Raw genomic sequence first — 22705 nt, 5'->3', positions numbered from 1 at the left:
AATTGGAAAACTTGAGGTGCACATTTAGTTTCCGCCTCAACCTGCGTGCAGAACGTATGGGCAGCCTTGGCGTAAACAGATTTTACGGGGAATTGAATGCTTGTGGTGGACTCTCTGCTGTGGTGAAGCAAAAGAAACAGCCTGGACACCATGTTTGTCATGGCGCCATTACCCAATGCTAATTCTATATTAGCCTACCAGAGCATTTTCCATCAAGAGCAAATCACAGGGGAGCAAAAAGTGGCTTCTAAGCTCCAGTGTGTGAATGATTTCATAACAGACCCAGATGCTCAGTGTTTTGTACTAATTTGAAGCTCTTGAAAGATAATAAGACTTATAGTTAAAAAACTTGCTTAAAGTGTACTCTAGCCAATAAACTTCCATTTTAGCATAACTAAAGAATGATTTAACCCCCCTCAGAAGAAGCATCTTCATATTTGGATTCACTTTATGAGGATTTCATTCACCGAGGCAAGTGACTTATGGGCTAATATATATGCTATAGCACACACGATGTGCAACATCTGTCTTTTTCTGCCAAAGAGAGCTGGTGTCACCGAGGTAGGAGGGCTCGGGACTCACCATTTGGTTTGGAAGACAGATGTTCAGAGCGTTAAAGAACCAGATGCTCTACTGTTAGCGACCCCCGTTAGCGTTTTCTGACAGAGGAACTCCCAGCAGCTCCTCCCAGCAGTTCCTGAGCAGCTAGCTTAGCTCGGAGGTTAGTCAGGCGGGAGGCTGCTGTCAGCCTGGCTGGATAGTAAAGTCAACTGGAAGATGGGCCTCTTTAAAAACTGGGATTGAAAATGTGCCTGGAAGATGTTTTGCGTGTCAGCCTTGGTCGATTTTCGGAAATTTCAGGTTGTTCTTTTCAATACAACCCCGAAGAAAAGGCGCCCACTCTCCATGTTATTTTGCTTAGAAATGGGAGAACGCGGTAAGAATTAGCCGAAGCCCGGGAACTTCGCATCCACTCTTGAAGTTTATTCAAAAACCCAAAAGCAGAACTTCAGAGTCAGCCGAGACGCCTGTGTTTGAAGCCTCATTTTGAGATGGCAGTAATTACAGGATGATAATCTGTCAGAAAAAAAATTTAATTAGGCCTCTCGCAGCAAAGGTTTTAATCTTTCCCAATTTTCCAAGCGCTGACTAGCGAGCGAGACGCTCTTCCTGCTGGGATATTTTAGGTACCATCCCAATTATTCCTTAAGAAAAGAGAAAGAGGTTTATGTGCTGCCCAGATGAAGACGAGCTTTGTGTTAAGACTTTATCTCCATTTTCATGAAAATTATACACTTGCACAGTCATCTGGGAGCCGGGAATGTATTCACTCGCTGACCTGTGACCTTTGTGTTGCTTGTGAGCCAACGCTGTTGGCTTCAATATCTGCGTCTCACTCAAATTGGAGCTCTGGGCAAAACCAGCCTGATTTAAATATTCAAATCATCTCTGAGGTGAAGTATAAAGCTTTGGCAAACGACTCTGGTGCCAGGAACGTTTACTTAGCGCTAGTAGCTTACTGAGCTCTCGGGGGGGAAGGGGGCACCTCCATGACTTTCCATGTGTTAACATAGAGCTGAACATGAGTCATGTGTGTAAGACAGAACCGAGGAGGCAGAGGCAGCATTTGGAGGTACAGCGGAGCAGCACCGCTCCGTTCCTGCTCCAACTTTAGTGCTGTAGCGGCACTCCGCTCCCTCCTCCAGAAGAAGTAGAACAACCTGACACGGCACTTTCACAGAACTACCAGCTATAGATTTTCTGTACCTGACCTTGCCTGTATACTGTTTCGTGTGTGTGTGTGTGTGTGTGTGTGTGTGTGTGCAGGCGGCAGAATATCCGACATGAAAGAACGTGTATAATTACATCCTTTATGTTCTCTAACTCTAAATTACGAGTGCTTTCATACTCGTAGCTCTTGTCCCCTCAAAGGTTACGTGTTTTAATTATCTTTATGAGCTTTTATTCTAATTATTTTTGTTTATTATTGGTGGTTCTCGGGGGACGCCAGGAGTGCTGCGGCTAGATACTCTGTCCAGATCATTTACTGGAATTAATTGACACGATTTGAACCTTTAGAAAAAAAATAAACGACGGAAAATGGAAACGGTCAACTTCGCAAAGTCAATTATTTCTCCTGGTTTGTTGCCACGGTAACCATGGTTATGTCTCTCCTCCTCGCTGGTGGGCTTAATTTCTACGTTCCCGCTGTTTATTTCTACATGTTCTCTGATAAGATCTCATAGAGGAGAAACTTTCACCAATTTCCTCCGACGCAGATGGAAGCGGATTAATGTGGGTTGTCGGGTTGAGTAAACATCTCGAAATGAAACTCCACATGATGCTCTGTGCTGTCATCGAAATGTTGGATCTGTTTCCTTTAACTGTGTTTACATGCAACAAACCAGGTGGGATAACAATAATTATGTGCTGGAAAAAGCTGTGAAATCAATTATTTGATCAGTTGTCTGCTGATGATATTAGGTTTTTATGGTTCATTTTCAGTACAAAGGCTTTTAATCTGGAAATATGTTTGGGGGGGGGGGGGGGGGGGGCATCTAAACATCTTCTGAAATCCAGCATCTCTGGAATCAAACTGAAGCTTTTGAACTGTTTATTAGAACACACCTGAGCAGAGGACCTCCTCCTCCTCCTCCTCCTCCTCCTCCTCCTCCTCCTCGTCCTCGTCCTCCTCGTCCTCCTCCTCCTCCTCCTCCTCCTCCTAGTCCTCGTCCTCGTCCTCCTCCTCCTCCTCGGGAAAAATCCCAATCTCATTTCCGATATTCCCACTCCAAGAAGCCACACCAAAGCACATTGGGAAATCCAGGATGAGAGGTAGTATTTGGAGATTGGGGGAAAGAGCACGAGGTCAGCCATCAGCATGGCTCCGGAAAAGAGGATCAAATGTTGCCCATTTAAATTTAGAAAATATCTGCCTGCTGGTAAAAATAGACAAATCAATACAAGAAATGAATTGGAAACGCAGTATGGTGGAGGCAGCTCCAGGCCGGTGGCTCCTGGTTGTGTTTTATAGGCGCTGTAGGTCAGGACAGGCTGACAGGCCTGCAATTACTGTTAATGCACACCCAACCTCGCATCACTCCTATTTATAGTCCGCATGAACACGACATCATCGTATATAAGCCGCCACTCTGCCAGACGCCATAGGGATGTCCACCGCGTGTAAAGCCGGCGCCATTGTGCTCCGACTGTAGCGGCTTTGTGCGAGTTTAGGCCTGTGAGTCCCTCTTCAAAGAGGAGGCAATTGGAGGGTGAATAAAAGCTCCGAGTCAGTCGATTGGCCCCGAATTGCCAGAACTTAACTGCAATATCAGCAGTGCAAGGAAGGGGATGAAAAAAAAAGTGGCTGGCGTGGTCAAGTTTTTTTTTTCCCCCTCAGCTTAACTTAGTCAGCCCCTCGCACTGACATGAGGGCCAGGTGGATGGGGAGGACGAGGAGGAGGAGGGAGCAGTGTGCTCGATTTAGCAGTAATTATGGAGCGCTATTTTTCCTCTCCTATCTTCTTTCTTCCTTACTGGGGCCATTCTTTAATCTTGACATGCAGTGATGGTGGAACCAGAGGGAATACCTACTAGAGGTGGAGAGAAATTGGAGTGGGCTTCTCCCCTGATGGCGTTTTAGGGGAGTCGGGGTGACAGGGATGGCGAGTGCGGGGATGCATTAGGGTTCAGGAAGGGGAAATGGGGTATGGCGGGAGATGGAGGACAATTACGGAATTGGTTTGCAAACCTCAAGAGGATTTTTGGGGGGCTTTTTTTGAAGCAAGTGGGGTCAGCGGGAGAAATCCTTTCTTGTTCTGTCAAGTGAAACTTGTCAGGAGGATTTTCCAGATGAAATAACTCAAGTGTGACGATGTAAAATGAGCCCCTTAAACAAAAAAAAGAAGGTTTCATTTTTCCTCCCAGGTCTGATGGCATAAGAAGACAGATGGGGGGGGGGGGGGGGGGGGGGGGTTTACTTTTAGCTGATGCAAACGCGAGTAAGGATACGTCGCTAACCTGTTTAATTTCAACGTTACGAGGACAGAAAGAAGAGATAGAGGAGGATCTGACAGGAACGCACCTGCGAGCGACACGGCTAACGCGCGCGACGCGTCTGATCCCGACTCACCTTCTATTGGAACCGGTGGCAGAATGTGATAAGAGACAAGCACTTTGTCTGGAATGATGAGGTCGCTTTGCACGTGGCCGCAGCACGGCCTGCTGGTTGTGACCGGACTGAAAGGAGCCTGGTGGTCAGCAAACTCCTACATGGTTCTGGGTTTTACCAATTTATGCACAAATTGGTGTTCTCCGTGGTCCTGCCGGTTCACCGCTGGGTTGCTAACTTGGTAGCTCGCTACTGAGTATCCTTGAGGTCTATGATGTCACAGGTGTAATCCAATTCTAACAAAGGGAAAGATAGCAAATGACTGCAATTCCTCATAAACCAATTATGCTCTTGTTTATGTAAAATGGGACCAAACAAAAAGAGTTCACCCAAAAAGCCCAACCAACTAGCTTAGCGCACCTACGACTGTATTTGTTTTTGAGGTTTTCGAAGATTAAATGTCAACAAGTTGGAGACGAGTCGCACGAGGACTGAAACAGGTCAAAGGTGTGACCTCACCGGGCTGGATGTTGATGATTTGATGATGTTGATACAAACGGATTCATCAGACGTCTGTTCTTTTCTACTGTTAAAGCTTTTGTAAGGTGAAACAACCACGAGGCCAAGAAGGGAGAAAAGTGAAAATATATGCTCCTGAATGTTCCAGTGAGAGGTAGAGGTGCTCTTTCAAACAGGAAAAGCACCAACCCTGCACAAACCTGGCACCTGACACTCTCTCGTCGCTCCTCGACTAAATTTGAAATGGTTTATTAAGTATCCAGATTACTTCGATCAGTCCCACGCTCTGTTCCTCACACGGAGAGACAGATTCTAAGTGTTTGAGGGATGAATTGGGTAGCACAGATCCGCCTGGCACTGGGCTCCGCTTGTGATGAAGAAATGTGCCTTTAACATGAAAAAGCCATATAAAAAAACCAAAAAAACCCAGCGAGCCACGTCTCAGGTAGGCTGGGAAAAGACCTGACAACACGCTGACTGAGAGAAAATGCACAGCGAACAAACTCCCAGTAAGTGATCCTTTGCTCCAGCGCAGTGTTCTCTAATTTACTCAGAAAGTATGCTGCTGTACTTAATTCCCAACAGATAAATTATAAATGCCATGTGGTTAGTTCACATCGTGTGATGTTCACTTTAGGTTTTTTTTCATGTGATGGTGGCTAGAAACGTCGCCGTTAGCTTCTCTGTTAGCAACATTTCCCTCCAGTCCAAATGCCCTAGTTTCAAATTCATTGAAAAGCTTCCCTCCTTTCCTTCGTTAATCTATTGGCATCAATGCTAGGTGCCATGGCACAGTGCGCATATTAATGCCGCACGTACGTGCGTGTTAGGGCCGATAACGGCCGAGCGGAAGCTAACCTGAGCTTTACGCGCTCTGCTGACAGCAACGCCACCAATCACGGTACCGGACAGGAAGCAAAGACTTTATTAAAGTCGGATCGGGTTTAAAAGCACGCTATGGATTACCTCCCGCTGTAAGGCGGGTGATCTGGCTGTGAAATCTGTGCTGGGGATCTTCCGTTCTGATCCACACTTCTTTTGTTCAAACTGACAAGTCTTTTATCACCGTAATTGAGCCGAGCGAACGTTTAATAAAGACGGCAGCTTCGTTTTCACTTCTTTCACCTTTCGGCTCCTCCTTCATTCATTACTCCTTCCAAGGCACACCTCTTGGCTGCGGTCCTGTCTCAGTTTAACATTCACAGGGCAGCATCCTCCTATTTCATCATCCAATCAGACAAGTCTGAGATGCGCTCCTTCTTTTCTGCCCACATGGGAGCTAATCACTAATCACGGAGCTCTTTATTAACCCATTTTACTGCTTTCTTCTGCCTTCAGTAGCCTTTTTGGCACTATAACAAAATCAATCTCGCCGCTCTTATCGCTGGATGCTCGGCGCGCACACTCGCCAGATGAGGTTCCAGAAAATCAGAGGCGCGTTATGCAACGACTTACTAGCAATCAGCGCAACCAGTGAACTGTGGGGAGCAGCGGGGCGATGACCACCCCGAACTGCAGCGCTCAGAAGTTGTTGTGTCTGAACGGCCCCTTTAGGCGTAATTTCACCAAACAAAATATCATTTCTCCTAAAGTGATGCTCTTCCTCTCTGCATAAGCGTTTCCCAAACGCCGTCTGCTCGGCGTTTGATGTGCTCCCAGGGCCCGGAAAGCTGCTCACGTCTGTGGACGCCTAATATCAGCAGGATATTGTTGCTGTCAAACACACAATTCATTCAGGGATTTAATCCTGGAAGTGAAATGATCTCAGAGAGCATCTTTTACTCCTGCAGCTCCTAGCAGACTATTAGCATCTTCTTCTCTTTAGCTGATCTCTCACATCAGCTCTTTCTGACCTTCTCCAAGCTCATTCACACGACTGCTTTGACAGAGTCATGCCCTTTTACCTGTGACATCTTTGAAATCCAGTTGTCTTGTCGCCCACGTCAACCGGCATATAAATATTTGAGGGAAGCTCTCAAACTCTGCTGACATCTGTCTGAGGCAGTTTGGAGGTGGGAATGTTTGACTGGTGGCGAAAAAAAGAGGAATATCTGAGCCCCTGACTAAAATAATGTCAGCCTGAGAGGAGAACAAGGCAAAAAGTGGAAGAATTTCAATGGCAAGAGGTCGAGAATGCTCCATTTTCAATTTTAACTCGGGGAATGGGTGCAAGGCGGCTGCCATAACCTATATCAAGGGCGCGCGTTTGCAAACGATAACCTCCCAGGAAGAAGAGACAGAATATGCTGCAGAAAAGAAAGAGCTTTTCTCAGCAAAATTCCCAATCCTTTTAGTCATATCAGGCCTGAAAATGTCTGCTCAGGATGCCTCTACACAGCGGGATCTGTGTACTTTATGCTGGTGCAGATGACTGAACATCTCCCCAAACCTTGAGCTTGTCCCACTTTGTGCTATTTAAATCCCAACCCCCCCAAAAAACCCCAATAAAACTAGAATATCAATGATAATAATAAACCCCACGTTGTACCTGCTGTGATTTATTGGCTACCCGCGCGTACATCTGCAATTAGACTGTGATAAACTGACACGAATACATTTAAATCCAGCGTTTCCATCCTTTTTCCTATTTAATTGTCATCGCTGGCACCGGAAGGTAATCACTGAAGATGCTCCCAAGGCTAAATGGGAGATGCAGCCAATTCATCGAGAGACTACAAGCAGTGAAACACCTCAGCCGTTAAAGGTTTTTATAGACGAGAGAGTACAGATGCGGTGTCATTTTCAGATGTAAGGAAGGCAGATTTACACATGGAAATCTCCCGCGCGCCTTGTTTGGGAGAAGCTGTAATGCTCACTGAGATGAATTGGAATATAAGTGCATGTGACAGACTGTGGGATATGACACTAAATTGCAGCCAACAAAGAGCAAGTTCGCTCTGTGAGGCAGATTAAGCCGTTTCTGAACCACCCTCACAATGCTGATATTCATACGCAGCGCCGACACGCAGCCCAACACGCAGCAGTTCAGCCCTGCAGTACTTAATCTGAGGGGAATTGAGGGGGGGGGGGTCTTTTTGTAATTTTCACCATCTGCTCCGTGCCTCTGCAGATCCCTCTGATTTATAGAATTCATGCTTTTCTCTCCATTTTGCACATTTACGGGCTGGAGTCGGGAACAATGGGGGCCTTAACGGCTCCTTCCTCCTGCAGCCGGAGAACAGGGCCCAATATGGAATTCATGCCAAAGTGCTGTGATTAGCAATCCGTCATGTGTGCCGCGAATGGGGAAGTAAACATGGAATTGGGGAGGGAAAACGAGGTCAGTAAATTCTTGTGTGTCAACCGGTTTGAGCAAACGGGAGCAGCAAAGACGAGCGAAAGTAAGCCACAGCAGCTGGCCGAACCTCCGTGCACGTGAAGCCAGCGTCGGAGCCTCTGGAGAGGGCAGCAGCTGCTATTTATTTCAGTCCGTCAGAAACGCACACAGAAAAAGTGAAAAGGCTAAGTTCCCCTCCTCCCCGCTGGCTTTTATCCTGCCATCCAAAGCGGCAGGAATTAGTATGACCCCGCCGACGCCGCCGGAGAGCAAAACAGATCGTTCTCCTCAGACCCTGTTATAGACCCGGAATACTCATCGAATCACGGGGAGGCCGAACGGGCTGAGTTGCATCTCCCTGAACCCGTGACGCGGCGAGGAGGGGTGGGGGGAGCAATCTGCGCCCCGGCCCCGGCGACGCCTCGCTCCCCCCTCACACGTATCAGAAATGAAATGCGTCTCAGCCACAATCCAATTTCAATCTGGCTGTTGCCGCGCAACAACACTTCATCGCAACCTACCCCAGAGTCCTGATGGAGAGATTTAAATATAATGTTTCAGACGCGAGCAATTACGGCGATCAGTCGCAGAAGGGGATGGGAGGGATGCTGGTAAATTCCAGTGGTAATTAGACTAAAAACCACAATAACGGGGACCTGAGGTGAGCTGCAGCTTCATTAACTGTTGTTTTATGAAATCTGCAAATTACACAGTTACAAATGCCAAAGATAAACGCGCTCCGACGCCACGCGGGCGTTCGCATTGTTCGGGCTCATCTTACATCCGGTGCACGAACTCTCCCACAGAAGGGTCCTCTGCTCGTCTCCTCCTCTCGGTCCGGACCTTTTGGGTCTCCTCGTAGGGAACCGCGCGGTGGATAACATCGCTTGACATTTACGATGCACGAGCAAGGAACAGTGCAGCGCGGGGGTCGTCGGCGGCCTCCCGGCGACTCTTATTCCAGGCTTTTATTCGTGTCAGGAGCGACCGCGCCCTCCGAGGCCGGTCGCTCCTTTCTCTCCCGCCGCATTGAGCAGGTGCGACGTGAAGAACACGTGGAGAGCGCGTTGCCCCCGTGACACCTTCGACGGGGGGGCAAGGTGAGAGACAACGTTTTTAAAACAAAGAATGTGCCGAGTGAGTGGGATCGAAGGTGAAGCATTGGGCGGTTTCTCATCAATAAAACCACGGAGTAATTAGAGAAAGCACTTGAAAGCCAATTTGTGAGTTGACAAATGATCAATCTTCATCTGTAACGCACCCGTGGCAGCATTAAGCGCCGGCGGCGCGTGTGTTGACAAATGGCGCGGCTTTTGCTGCCCACTATCTGGGCCCGTGTCGATCATGGCGGCTAAAAGAGGGAAAGTCCCTTCTACATTTTTGTCCTATCGGCTCGCAGCAGCTTGTCCAAAACACACGCGCGAATCGCCGCTGCTGTGCGCTTGATTTATGGCTCCGCGGCGCTGTCGCGGGGTTTACCTTTGCTGATATTTCAGGAGCACCTTGACAAGTTTGTTGTCAGATTTCTATAGTGGGGGGGGGGCTATAGGGGGCTCACGCACGAGGCTTTGCAGAGGCAGACGGAGTAGATGCAAACATCCTCATATGGGAAGCAACAACTGCCAAATATCGACAATGTTTTAACTCCCAACCGCTTTAAAATGGAATTTTGGTTTTTCACCATCGCTGACCGCATCTCGAGCGCATGTATGACATCATCCAGCGTTTCCTCTCCTGTTCCATCTGAAGACCTGCAGCAATTAGGTTGCTTTATGACAGACCGTCCCAGTTTAGAAGATCTCATAAAGTGCCCCTGAAAGCTATGGGCGGCCATCAAATAAACCTGGAGGCGTTCTCCTCGCGCCGCTTCACTTGACAGATGTGGCCCGCTTCCCTTGGCCACGCCCCTGCCCGGCTCGCATTGATCCGTCCGCCCTCGAAACAGACGTGGACACAATAATTCTGCGGCCAGGTAAATTGCAATAACTGCGACCATTAGTGGATTAGTTTTCTCTTTAAAATCAACCATTGATCCCTGAGCCGGGCTGATTGGTAGCTGACCAACCAGAGAATTTAATTACCAAAAGGAGTGTTTGCTTGCTGAGCCATGTTTTCTGAGGGTCGGGGTGCCGCTGCAGCCCTTTTCTTTTTTTAAAGAAAAGAAAAACGAGGGGAGACAGTCAGAAGGAGAACGAAACCAGCGCAAACAAAGTTAGCGAAGATGGTTTTCCCCAGTCTTCTGTCGCCTCTCAGACCATCACGCCGCGTACCCAGACGTGGCTCCGAGCGCTGGAATAATTCTCTGAATTCGTGTGACAAAGGTTCGGCGTATTTAGACAGAACGCTGCTCGCTCTCCTCATTCTGTCATCCCGGGCCCATTGAGGTCACGTTGCAGAGAGCTGTCAGCCGCGAAGGCAACCCCCCGCCCCCCCTCTAAAAAAAAAAAACAACAACCTAGAGCTGTGTAGAAATTCATTTCGTGTCGGCGAGTCATCCATTACCTTAAGTCAGAGGTTTTGCTTTACCGTGCACATTGTGTCGGTATCGCCGGGAATTAAGTGGCTCGGAGGCAGCTGTGCTGATAACAGTTCAGAGCAAAGCCTCCGACTGCTTAAACAGCTCCATCTAGAGACGCCATATAATGAATATTGCATTTTGGTGACCAGATGTCATTCAGAGACATGAATGGATGCTCTAATTCCTTTGAGTCTACCTGTCTTCTCACAGAAGCCTCCGTTCTCCTCAGATTTCTTACTGCTGCTGGAATTTAGAATACAAATAGGAGGAACAAGATCCCCATTCTTGCTAACTTTATAGAATAAAAAAAGGACACTAAGGGCCCCACACAGGGGAGAAAGGAATTGATTGGCAAAGCGAATGACGGGACCAGAATGGAGATTGAATCCCCCCTGAATGAACCAGAATGGAGGGGGGATTTGCAGCATGAATAAGGCTGTTTAAAAAGAGGACAGAGAAAACAGGCCTCCCTTGTTCTGTCTTGTGATTTCCTGAAGCAGACATCCTCCCTCTCTCTCTCCCCCCCCTGCTTATTCAAGGGTAGCGTGATCCACTTGCTGTCTCTTCCTCTCCGTGCGCCTCTAATCCACTGTGCAAATACCAGTAATCTGCAAATAACACAAAGGAGAGAATATTTTTGACTTCCCACCAAAACATATTTTTGGAGCCAATCTCAAACGCGCGATCAGTGGGAGCTCGGATCTCACACGGCAGCAGGACACCCACCCAACAGGAGCCCTCGGCACATTTGGAGCAGAGTCTACAATAATTTGGGAGTGTCACACAGGCCCCCACTAATGGAATATCCATGATATCATTTGGTGTGTGGTTTACACCGATCAGACTAGCATGTCAATAAACACAAAATCAGCCTAAAAATTGGCAATTCAACCCAACTTCAACCCAATTTAACCCATCTTCATTACAAGGGAATACATCCCCCCTCAGAGGTTAGAAAAACCAGCAGTTTTACGCATTGGTGAAGTGATGCAACTCCTTTATGGGCACCAAAAGTAGAGATGTTGACAGACATGGCTTAATCGAGTTAAGATTCCATTTTGTATTTCCTATATTTCATCATCATTCTGACGGCTGGTGTGTGCGACAACGTGCGGATGTCCATGAAGCGACACTAAAGATACCGATACAGTTCATAATGACGTCCCCAAAATGTCCTCCGAACTGCAGCTTTTCCAGCTGTTGCAAAATGGTCGACTCCAGTCCGGTCACATTCGCAGTACCCCTGCTCAACGATCCCTGAGGTACTCTGGGAAAATATTTGGCTCTCCTTGTTCCCGGCATCAGACTAAAGTTCCTGTGGGAACCCTACAACAATTATTAACCAAACTTGTTATCTCCTGCGAGGCTAATTGAACACCATTCTCCTAGTGGCTTATTTACAGCGCTGCATAATTGCTCTTGTGGGGAATCAACACATCTCGCAAGTGAAAGTTAATTTTTGAGAGTTTAATTGCGAAATGTCAGAAGTTTCACCACCCTCTATTTCATGTGAAGGTGCATCAATTTGCAAGCTCTCAAAATTTCAGAGGGCCCGGGGGGGGCGGGGGTGGTTGCTAAAAATGTCGCGAACAGAGACTTTTTCATTTCGGATCGATGGGAAATGAAGCAACGCCGCGGAATCGTGGCCGCTTTCATCAACAATGCATCGTTTTTCACGACAAAAGTGATCATATTTCTTCTCCCTTTTTGTTTTGAAGCACATTTCTATAATAATGAACAATCCGAAAGAAAAACCTCCTTTTTTGAGAAAATCAAAGCAATTCCTAAAGACATCTAACAACAATATCAGCGTTTTGGACCACAAGAACACTTCTGTTGTTTAAGGGCTCAATGGCGTCCTCATGAAGAGGACATTCAGTTAAACTTCACACCTACAGAGTAAACTCAAAGTTTACTGTGTGGTTCAGGGTTGCTTATGAACGTAATGATCAGTTGCCCTCTCATTACTGCAGGCGTGCACTCACAGACCTGACGTTAGCCTCCAAAGGCCTGAGCTGCTGTTCTAGTGCTATTTTGTTGCTGATTGTTGCTTCCTGCTGCGTTCCTGGTGGAGCAGGAAGATGAGGATGAGCAGAATCCTTTTCAAAATTGTTTCAACAGCTGCTGAAAGCTTGATTTTTTTCATATCTGACCTTTCCCGTTGGCACGCTGTACTGTGCCGTTAAGTTAGCGGAGGGTTCTATTTAGAATCATAAAATATTAAGCATTAAAGCAGCTGTTGAAACATAGCAGCACTGTTATTAAGTAATCACCTCAAGTGCTCCCCACAGCCGGTTCTACCCCTGTTTTTGTTGAGTGATTGAGTGAGGGCGTCTGCATATTTGCACAAACAAATGGGAACTGTTGCTTATAATATCTGCTAATAAGGACACGTTTTCTCTCACCGTGGAAACATTCAAATCACCTGTTTGAAAAGGTGTCCGGTATTGATCCTGAGCGGGGGACCAACGCTGACTCGATCTCGGCCAATCGGGTCTGACGACACCCCTGAAGTGAAGGCACGCCCAGCTAGTTGCGAACAACACACAATCAGACACAACTGTTGAGGTTTTCTAGAGGTTGTTTGGTTCGTTTGGCGTGACGCAGCGGTGATCAACCTTGAGTGAGGACTTTGAGCTGAGGGACGGTTCCTCGGTGTTAACAAAGCAAAGATTTCATTGAAAGTGTTCCCTGTAAACTCTGGAGTGTTTAGCACAGTCGCCATGTTTCTGCTAATCAATGAGGCAGCAAGAGATGATTCAGTGTTTATAGGAGGAGGTCGGCGGTTAATGCTCGCCTGAAAAGTGATATGGTTTTGTGAAATAACAAAAGAATTTCATTCTTTAAGACGCCATTAAACTTTTGCAATCAAGTATTTAACAGTAAGAGATTAAGGCTATTAAATTTTCCCGGCCCATATTCTATCGCGCTTTATTGGCTAATAAACCATGAAGGGAGGAAGGATTTTTGCGTACAGTAGCACTTGATGGCACACTCTGGGGTGCTCCATCGCCAGGGGCCAAAGTTCTTGAATGCAATTATTGATGGAAATCATTTCCTTATCAGAGACTTTTCATTGCCCGCTGCATAATAATGTCTCCAAGCTGGGAGGAAGTGTATTGTTTGAAATGACTTTTTTCAATTACATTATTTTGCAATTTTGGTCGCAATCAGGAAAACTAAATGAGACATGCTGTTTAATATCAAATTCCTAATTAGTTATGGTCATACATTCTAATCTGTAGCATAAGCGGACCAATTCAGGCAATGAGACGCTGTATCTGCTCTCTTTACTCTGGATTTGACCCAGGGTTGCCATTTTGTATCACGGCGTCTTTAGCGATTCATCACATTGTGATCCGACAGCTGAAGCCGCCCCCCCCCCCAGCTGTAATTGACACTGCTGCGTAAAGGGACATGGTATCTCTTTCACTCCTGCGGTTGAGTGTCACAACATGTCTCCTAACCTTGTCAGGAGCTATCATGACACCAATTAGCGTTTTTATCATAAAAGAGGAGGCGCTTGTCAGCAAAGCGGATAAATGCATGCGATCGCCCCCCCAAAAAAACAGAAAAAGGAGTGAAATGAAAAAGAATCTACGGCGGAGAAGAAAAACAAATGCATGTCTTGGTGAAGCGACAGTGACAGCGGCCCTATTGTATTTGTTCGCTACAAGACAATTAACCTAACGCTAAGACATCCGCGGCTCCTAAAATAGACCGGACGTGTAATGACTCTCTGTTTCTGCCTCTCTTCTCTCTCTCTCTCCTCAGGTCTCCATAGAATGGAGCGAGAATGAACAGAGAGCGGCTTAAGAAAAAGCATGAACTGGAGGTTTATTGAGGTCATCTGCTTCCTGTTTATATGGGACCATATAACAGTTCAGTCTTCCCGCCAGGACCCGTCGGCCACTGAGCAGCATGTCGCCAAGCAATATGACTGGCTCATCTCTGACCGTGGACCGTTCCACCACTCCCGGAGTTACCTGTCCTTTGTGGACATCTTCCACCAGGGCTTTACGACCAGATATAAGATTTATAGGTGAGTTCTTCTTCTTCTTCTGTGGTTTTAATTTTTTGCAACGTGCACCATCGTGCAACCTTTTTAAGATGTTGGCGCCAAAGTTTCCAACTGGATCCTAAAGCTGCACATCCACAAAACAATCCAGAATAGTCCAGAAAAAGCACCTTATTAGGGAAAGCCTATTGTTTTTATATGGCCGATGAGTGTTAAATAAGTTAAAAGAACTTTAATATCTCCAGCTTTTTTCCCGTGCAAATTAGGATTTAATGAGTTGGCAAGACTCATACGGCCTAATTAAACACTTCTGACCAGTTAAGAGTGCTTTTTTTGTGATTGCATTAATAGTGCAGTTGGCCGATGGTAAAATGGCTAATCGGGTTCACCCAAACACACAAATGCGACTCATTAAAACCAAGTTTAACCAATAACCAGCCGGTTTGTGTTCTCCAGCGCTCTGCATACTTCACCCCGCGGCTGTATCCTCTCATGTCGCCTCACAGGTGAAGGAAAAAAGAAGTCGGGGTGGAAAAAAACAACAACTTTCTTAGAATAATATGCTTTGATAACCGTGCGCTAACTCACAAGTATAGAGAGCGCAAGACAAAGGCGGGGAGTTCTGCGCTACGCTCCTTTTGGCAGCGTGTTCTCTTCCACCGCCTCCGTCTCTCTTGGTACTGTGCCGCAGCCCTCAGTCCCCACCGGCTTTCATGCCTCGATACTGTCACACCAACAGTAAACAAAGTATTTGCATAATGTGCAGCTTGACAGAGGAAGAGGTTGCACAGAGAATCCAGACGCAACTTCCAGCTTCCCGCCATCCGCGCAACCGCTAACTGCTCTGCTCCCACCTGGGCACCGCCGGGATCGTGGTGCCCAGGTGGCGCCTGTGGTTTCTGCCTCTTAACAGACAGGCACACGATGCGGCAATGACATTTTTCATTAGAGGACCACCAACAAATGCGTTTGCAGCGTGCTGGCTCTGGTCCCAGCAGGAGGCCTACACATCATTTCAGTCATAAACACGTCTTTCACCCGTATTGGTGCCAAAGCAGTGACATGAGGCGCTGCGGACTTTTGTCTGGAAGGGAATGGCGCGTCCCCTCTGTCCTCGTCCGCCGGTGATTGCTCGGCCGTGTTCTCCTCTAACCAGCAATGAGGACTGAATCGCCTTGTAAATTTCCCCGGGGACTCGCGCTGCCTCGACGATTTAGCGGTGGAAAGTGGCGGAATCAGATTTGCAGGGGGACAAAGCGTCCACTCCTTCCAGGCGCTCTTATCGAGAGGTATTACTTCAGGGACGTGCTGCTCGGACAATGCCGACGCGATCGCCAACAAACAAATCTGCCCCATCTTTAATAACGAGGGCACTCCGCCTAATTTGCCAGATAAACACAGATTTAGGGCGTTCGAGTCTCCTGTCTGGTGTTCTGGAAAGGTCACCATCACATTAAGGATAATGAGACAAGCCACAAATGATCCCCTTCCTGCAGATTTAAAGACATTATTGCGGCATTTATTTGGACAAGCATGACAACTCTGTCACCTTTTTCACCCTAAATTCCCTCTCCCCCTTCCTCTTATATCATATGAACGCACATTTCTCCAATGGCGTCCATCAGTCTCTTTAACCGCCTCCTCCGAGCTGCTCTCGCATGAGCCACAGCCTAATGTTTGTGCTTCTGCTCTCGATGGCCTGTTCCACTCGCGCTCGCATCTGGTTCTGCTGCTTGTACCTTATTATGGGGTCGAATGTGTTTCAGATGATGCGTGTTCCCTCTTTGGTCTTTGTTCGCGGTGCTCTATCTCAGGTTCCTGTGTGCCTGAGTGAAAAACCAATATAAATGCAAATCTGCTCGCCATTAATGCATTTTAAAGGCCTCAAATCAGCATTGCACTGTAATCAAAGAGGCGGGATGGGGGTTGTTTAGAATAAAAAATATTTATGAAAATGAATAGTGCTGATCATACTTTGAAAGGCACTGCAGGAGCGAATGAATAGAACGAGCTTATATAGGGACTCGTCACCGGGGCCTTGGATCTCCAGAGGTTCTGCAATTACCAAAAATTACACATGCAAGAATACCCTTAAAAAGTGCACCTCTAAGTCTAATATAATGTGCAGCAATGACCAAAACAAACAAGAAAAAAGTGTGTATTTCAAAATGGCAATGTGAATATTTCAATCAGTGCCTGCAGCTAAAATGATTATTAGCATAGCACGAGCTAACCTATTTAAAAATGAATTATTGGGCTGCACCAAACCGATGAATCAGACCAAGCAGCATCAACAATAAAACAACCAGAGCTTTGCTTTTAGATCTATTCTATTTTTGGCCCCTTAGGTGCATGCCAGCACTGTTCTGAGACTGGTACCTTATCAATTACATCTGCACACACTCACATTTAGCCTCACCTTGTTCCAAGAATTTAGTAAAATACCCATGACAGCTGTAATAGGAGCGGGCGCTTGTTGAGGTAAAATGTGACACTTAAATAGCTGCTTTCTCTGTAATTCTCTCATATGCTGACAGGCGTTTTGGGCTGCATCTCTGCTTTAGTTTCATATCTTCAGTCTGGCTGCTACAGCTTCCACAGTCTAAAGACGAGTACAGCAACTTTGTCTTATAAGTTGTAGCTGATCTGACCCTGTGTGCTTGTGTAACCTTGTAAGCCGACCTGTCATCCAGCCCAGTAATAACTGGGACTGGCTCCAGCTCTCTGCAACGTTGCATAATGGTGATGGATAACGTTGGAGATGGGCAAACTGCAGGCAGGGATGAGCCCGCGGTGATGAAACAGACACGGCAAATTTATGTATATATGTTAAATCAACTATTTCCTTCCTTAAATCATATTTGGCAAAACACTATCTAGCTGAAATAAATGGCTGTCTATTCACCTTCTGGAGATCAGACATTGTTAATATTATTATTAGATATGAGCTTTTGATTTGGGAGATTGTGCAAACAATCTCAAGGCCCACGCCTCTAGCGCCTCCTGCTGTTAAATATTTGACTCAAACTCACCTATATCATATCGGAGGTCTGTCCTGTTGTCTCTGCTCTCATGGATTCACCTCGTATATCTTCGGCTGAGGATGGAGAGCCTCAGCGCCTTCGTCACAGCAACCCTTCTTGTTATTTTTTGGTTCCACTAATTAATTTCCTTCGCCTGGTTTGATGCGTAGCAGATGAAGCTAGACGACCCCAGAACATGCTGATGCTAACAGCTGCAGTTCTGGTTTGAAAAGCTTCAGTAGACTTGAATGCTAACCTAGCTAGCGAGCAGAGATCTGAAATATAGGAAGACGCGGGGCGCTCATAGCTGGCAGAGCCGATCATGGAAATTATGCGATGTACCCAGGTATGGGAGGCAAATCAGCATCTCCAGTGACTCAGGACAGATCTGAATGGAACCCTTTCTCTGACTCACTCTAGCACCTCGCCAAAACCAAAACAGGCTTTGGTTTTCACATTTTAAGTGTTTTTTCCCCTTCTAACCCAAGCAGTACCTCACGAATTTAATGATCAGTTTTTTTTCACACTGCCTTTGTGTTCCCGAGTCTTTCCGGTGCTGTAATGGGCTCTGCTCACAAAGCAGCTGCAGCTATAGATGAGAACTCATTTTCATTGGGATATTTCTATTAAATATAGGATCAATGTTGTCATGATTTGAAACTCAAAGCCCTGTACAGCTCCACACCAGCCTCAAATCCACAATTGTCAGACTTGTCACGGTTATATTTAATTCACACACATTATGCATTCCTCTAACTCCACGTTTCCTTCATGATAATTATTCCCAAGTATATTCAGTCCACAAACACTTGATAAGCATTAAACCGTGAATATATAATCTGCGGCTATAATTTGCATGTGCAAAGAACTTCTTTTATTCCATCTAATTTAAACTCCTCATCAAACACAGCCTCAATCTTCACACTCGCTTCACCTTTTTAATGCAAAATTATTTTTTTTATCTTTAAGGGTTTTTTTTCTTCTTTCGGAGGAGCAAGGCAGCCGCATTTATGATATTTAAAACATTTTAATGAACTAGAAATGGCAAAATTACAGCAAAATCTGCAGTTTTAGCTCTTTTTATGGTCTTGATTATTTGGAAGAGCCATCTGTAATGTGCAGAGTTGGGGGGGGCGCTCCGGCCATCTTTAATTCAGGAGGCTGTAGCCAAAGGAAAGAGGAAGTCACGGGGGATGAAACAGACTGCAGAAACACAGCAGACATCGGGGGGACTGGGACGCGACTTGGCGGCGAGCTGGTGCTAAAAATGCGTCATTAAGAATGTCGGAGTGTTACAGACAGGAAGAAGGGGCTGATGAGGTGAGTGTGGCTGCGACGTAATGGTGGGGGCTGACGGTGAGGTCAGGGACGGGGTGAGGAAGGAGCCGCGCTCAGATGACTCAAAACTGCGATGAACCCGCTGCACCTTGTCCCTGCCAAGGAAAAATAAAAGCCATCCATTATTAAAGCCCTTCCTGCTGTGTAATCATAGCTGCGCGGAGGAAATCACGTGTTTATCAGAATGGGTCTTTTTTCACCCCTCTCCCCCCGTCAGGGTGACAAGTTTTGCAGCTGGGTGCTTTTCAGGCGCTGCGGCATCATTGTTGCCCTTGAAACGCAGCAAACCCGCCGCAGCCTGACCTGATGACGTCACCAGACCTCCTTTTTCAGGATGGAGGCTGTTAAAACAGACATGAAGCGCAACATTAATTCAGTCTGTTCCGTAGGTCCACTCTGGGGCATGAATGTGAATTAGGTGAGTCACGGCCATCCTGTCACGCATAGGATGTCGGTCCATCCGTAACCAGATCCAACATGGGCTCGCAGGCGGTGGCGGGGCTCACGAATGAGGCGCCAGGTCACAGAGTTGAATTACAAAACTGCGCGCTGCTCTCTAATTGTAAAGGAAGAACCACTGGAAGGTTCTATTAGAACAGAAGCGCTGCCAGAAGTGGTTCTCCGGGGAGCCCCTTAGCTACAGTTTCTGGTTCCTGGTGCAGAAGTGGCTCTGTGTTTGTGGGGGAGGTACGGCTCTAAGAATCCATCCTGGCAGCAGGAGCAAATAATTAAAAAAGAAAAAAAAAACAAAAACCCAAGCCTCTGTGTCCAGGCTGCGATTCAAAACCAATCAAATCATCGATATGACGGCGGGAACCAGCGCGGCAGCGGTTCCACCCAAAGAATTCCAATCAGGCAAGGCGTGCTGATGCTTGTTTTCCTTTAGCTGTATATGTTTAGGAGGAGCAACGGGGGCTGGTGAAGGGGTGGAGAACATGCCGGCGGCAGAAATCCCCCATTGTGGGACAAGTTAATTACTCTCAGGGAAAAGATGGTAATTAGAGGAGAAGCAGGAGGGCAGAAGGAGCTGTCGGGGTTAAGAGCGGACTAATTCAAGGTGCGGGACATGTGTGCCACCCTCCCTGGTGAACGGCAGGGCCGCGTCACCTCGTGAAGGGCACGCCCATAGAGGGGGGAGGGGGCGCGACAAAGTCACCACTCCAATCCTGATGACGTCAGGATTACTTTGGACAAAACCCACGAGACGCCCGAACCAAACCCCACAAAAGCCGACTTATCTCCACCGGATTTCAAAGATGTCCGACGCTGGCGACAGAGGTTTCCATGGCATCCTAGCACGCAAGCTAGCACGCACACGGAACAGTCTACAACTCCTAAGGAGCGAAAAGTGCCATTTTGTTCCGGAGAGGTTCTGTCTAAGGTGCCTGAACGTCACGCCACACCCGAACAGCGGCCTCTCAACGCTGCAGTCGCCACCTGGCTGTTAACTCAGGAGCCATCAGCTGCGCGCTGTCTATTGTGCGCCCAAGCCGCCCTCGCACGCCGCTCCGACAGCAGAGGCTGTAAAAGAGCTCCTCTGGAGCGGCCTTCAAGATATCAGCTCAAGTATCATCATCATTAAGAATCAGGGATTTCTTTTTCTGCCTTCGAAACACATATTCTATCAAAACGCAGCAGCTTAAGGTGTCTCCACAAATCAGCGGATTGTGGACCAAATAACCCCTTGACCTTCGCAAAGAACACCCGTCCGCCTTTTCCTTTGTTTCGGCTGCTCTTGCGCTGGCAGCCGCCGCGCTCGTCTTTTCTGCAGATTCCATTCTTTGTGCCTCTGCTTCCTCTGACAACACCACCGTGTTTTCCTCGTTTCCATGGATATTCTCTGCAGGTACCGCCGCAGATACGCGGTGCTTATTAAATCAGCCCCGACGACGATGTGATCGGCATCATTATCATCAACAATCCAAGGCTTCAACCTGAGGGTGTTTGTGATCAGCCACGAGGTATTTAAAACCATTTAAACCGGGCGAACGTGTGCAGAGGGACGCTCTCCCAGCCTCTGCGAGACGGCGTCTGCACCCCCATTAGCTGGACAGAAATATCTCTGCAGCTCTTCCTGGAGCACCCATGCATGGGATTAAGTTTTATTCCATAACAATTTAAATGGAATTCATACAGGTTGACAAATGCGTTTGATTTTTTTTTTGCTGCACTTTGCCTCTTTATTACCCCGAAACGTCGCATTTCCCCCCTTTTCTCTGCCTCGCAATGACCAGACACCAGAAAAGTAGGAGTGAGGTGGGAGTGTAAGGGCGTTTTCCAAAATAAGTCTTCCTTCTCCACACAAGATGGATCTCTTTAATCTGATCCACTTTAAGTGAGCAATCGGATTTGGGTTGGGTGAGTTTTAAAGCGATTCGCCAGAGTTAACAGTGCGTTGCGTCTTCGTCGTGTTTTGATCTTTTGACCATCTGATCTGGACAGAAGACAGAAGCACGTTGCACAATGTAAATCACTAACGAGAGGCCTCTTTGTATCGGTCCTTCAAAGGAGAAACCCAGCACGTATGGATGGTGGTGTTGCCTGCTGGGATCCATGTCAGTTCTGCTTTCATCCGAGGGAACGGCGAGCTCGTGCGCGGCCTGTGTGGGAACACCGTGTAGGGAGTTAAAGGAAAAATGTCAATATCGTGTAGGAGGACAAAGCTGCTTCACACACATAAGTCATTCATGGGGGGATGCACTGTTATTGGATCGAAGTCCCCCTAGTTTGTTCAGCTTGCCAGCATTTTCTTTGAAATCGTGGACCAGTGAGCTCGTCTGTTCGCAGCATTTGCTGCAATGTGCGGCTGATAATGAGGGGTTTTGGTCTCAGTCACGTGGCTCATGTGTTTCCAAGCCCTTCTTACATCAAAAACTCTATAAAAAATAAAATCCAGAGCTTATTGATGTTAGCATTCTCTAAACGTTAGCGCCTGAAAGCCCCATCAGGTACAAGCTAGTTCTGCTTATATGGAGTTTATGTGTGAATTAGCAAGACAGCAGGAGCATTTTTTTTTGTCTTTCACTGCTGGAAGGAAGCAATTTTACATGAGAACAAATTTGAGGAGAGATAAAACCCACGTGTCTGTGCTGTATCCTCTTCAACTAGCAATTCAAGTATTACCCGAGTCACCCCGACAAATAAGTAGTGGAACAAATGACTAAAAATGAAAGGTTCATCCTTCATCAAAGCATGAAATCTGATGGCCGTCTGTCCCTTCACCCATCAGCGGGGGCCAACACAACCGACGTCAGGAGCATCAAACAAACACAGCTTATTCCACCTGGCTCTGCCTTTCGCGGGCTCCACAGAACCAAGCCCAATCTTGAAGGCAACACAGATTCTCCAGTTAAATTGGAAAAATGATGAAGATGTCATGGAAGGCCTCTGGCCCGCCATTCCCTTTGGTTCAGAGGGTTACTCACAACCGCGTTCAATCTGCTGAGCGAATGTTTACTGCATCAATGCAAATTGATGCAGTAAAGGAGAGCCGTGTTGATCGTTTCTCTGTTGAAGTGGAAATACTGTAACCTACTGGACCTTTGAATCCACCAAAAGCAGAAATGGAATTCCAAATTGTCATTTTATGCTTTTTCTTCTTTTATTCCAAGACAATTGCGAAGCACTGACTCTTTTGTATGCAATATCGGTTATTTTTAGACTCCTGCCTTGTGTTTGAGACGCTTCAGATTTAATGGTAAAAGGATTCCTTTGTGTCTTCCAGCTTTAAACATTCTGTCATTAAAGCTATCAAGTGATTTGAATTAATGACGGTTTACCCATACATTAGTGATGATGAAACAATTGAGAAAGGTCCCTGAGTCTTATTTACTCCAGGAAATACAAAGATTAATGACAAAAGGCGGATGTAGCTGGAACCTGAAGCCCTGAGTCTTTGTGT

At 46.8% G+C, this 22705-nt stretch overlaps 1 protein-coding gene across 1 annotated transcript in view; it reads left to right on the top strand.

Annotated features, from left to right (window-relative positions):
- brinp1 (bone morphogenetic protein/retinoic acid inducible neural-specific 1) overlaps positions 1-22705 on the top strand; it is a 62421-nt gene that overhangs the window by 3485 nt on the left and 36231 nt on the right. The window contains exon 2 of the mRNA XM_029837933.1: positions 14200-14467. Coding sequence (XP_029693793.1) covers positions 14250-14467 — 218 coding nt within the window. The 5' untranslated portion in view covers positions 14200-14249. The remainder of the gene's footprint in view (positions 1-14199; positions 14468-22705) is intronic.

Source organism: Takifugu rubripes, chromosome 6, assembly GCF_901000725.2.
Source record: "Takifugu rubripes chromosome 6, fTakRub1.2, whole genome shotgun sequence".
Classification (NCBI taxonomy): Eukaryota; Metazoa; Chordata; class Actinopteri; order Tetraodontiformes; family Tetraodontidae; genus Takifugu; species Takifugu rubripes.
Note: the sequence above shows the minus strand (reverse complement) of the source record. Positions and strands in the feature narration are given on the sequence as shown.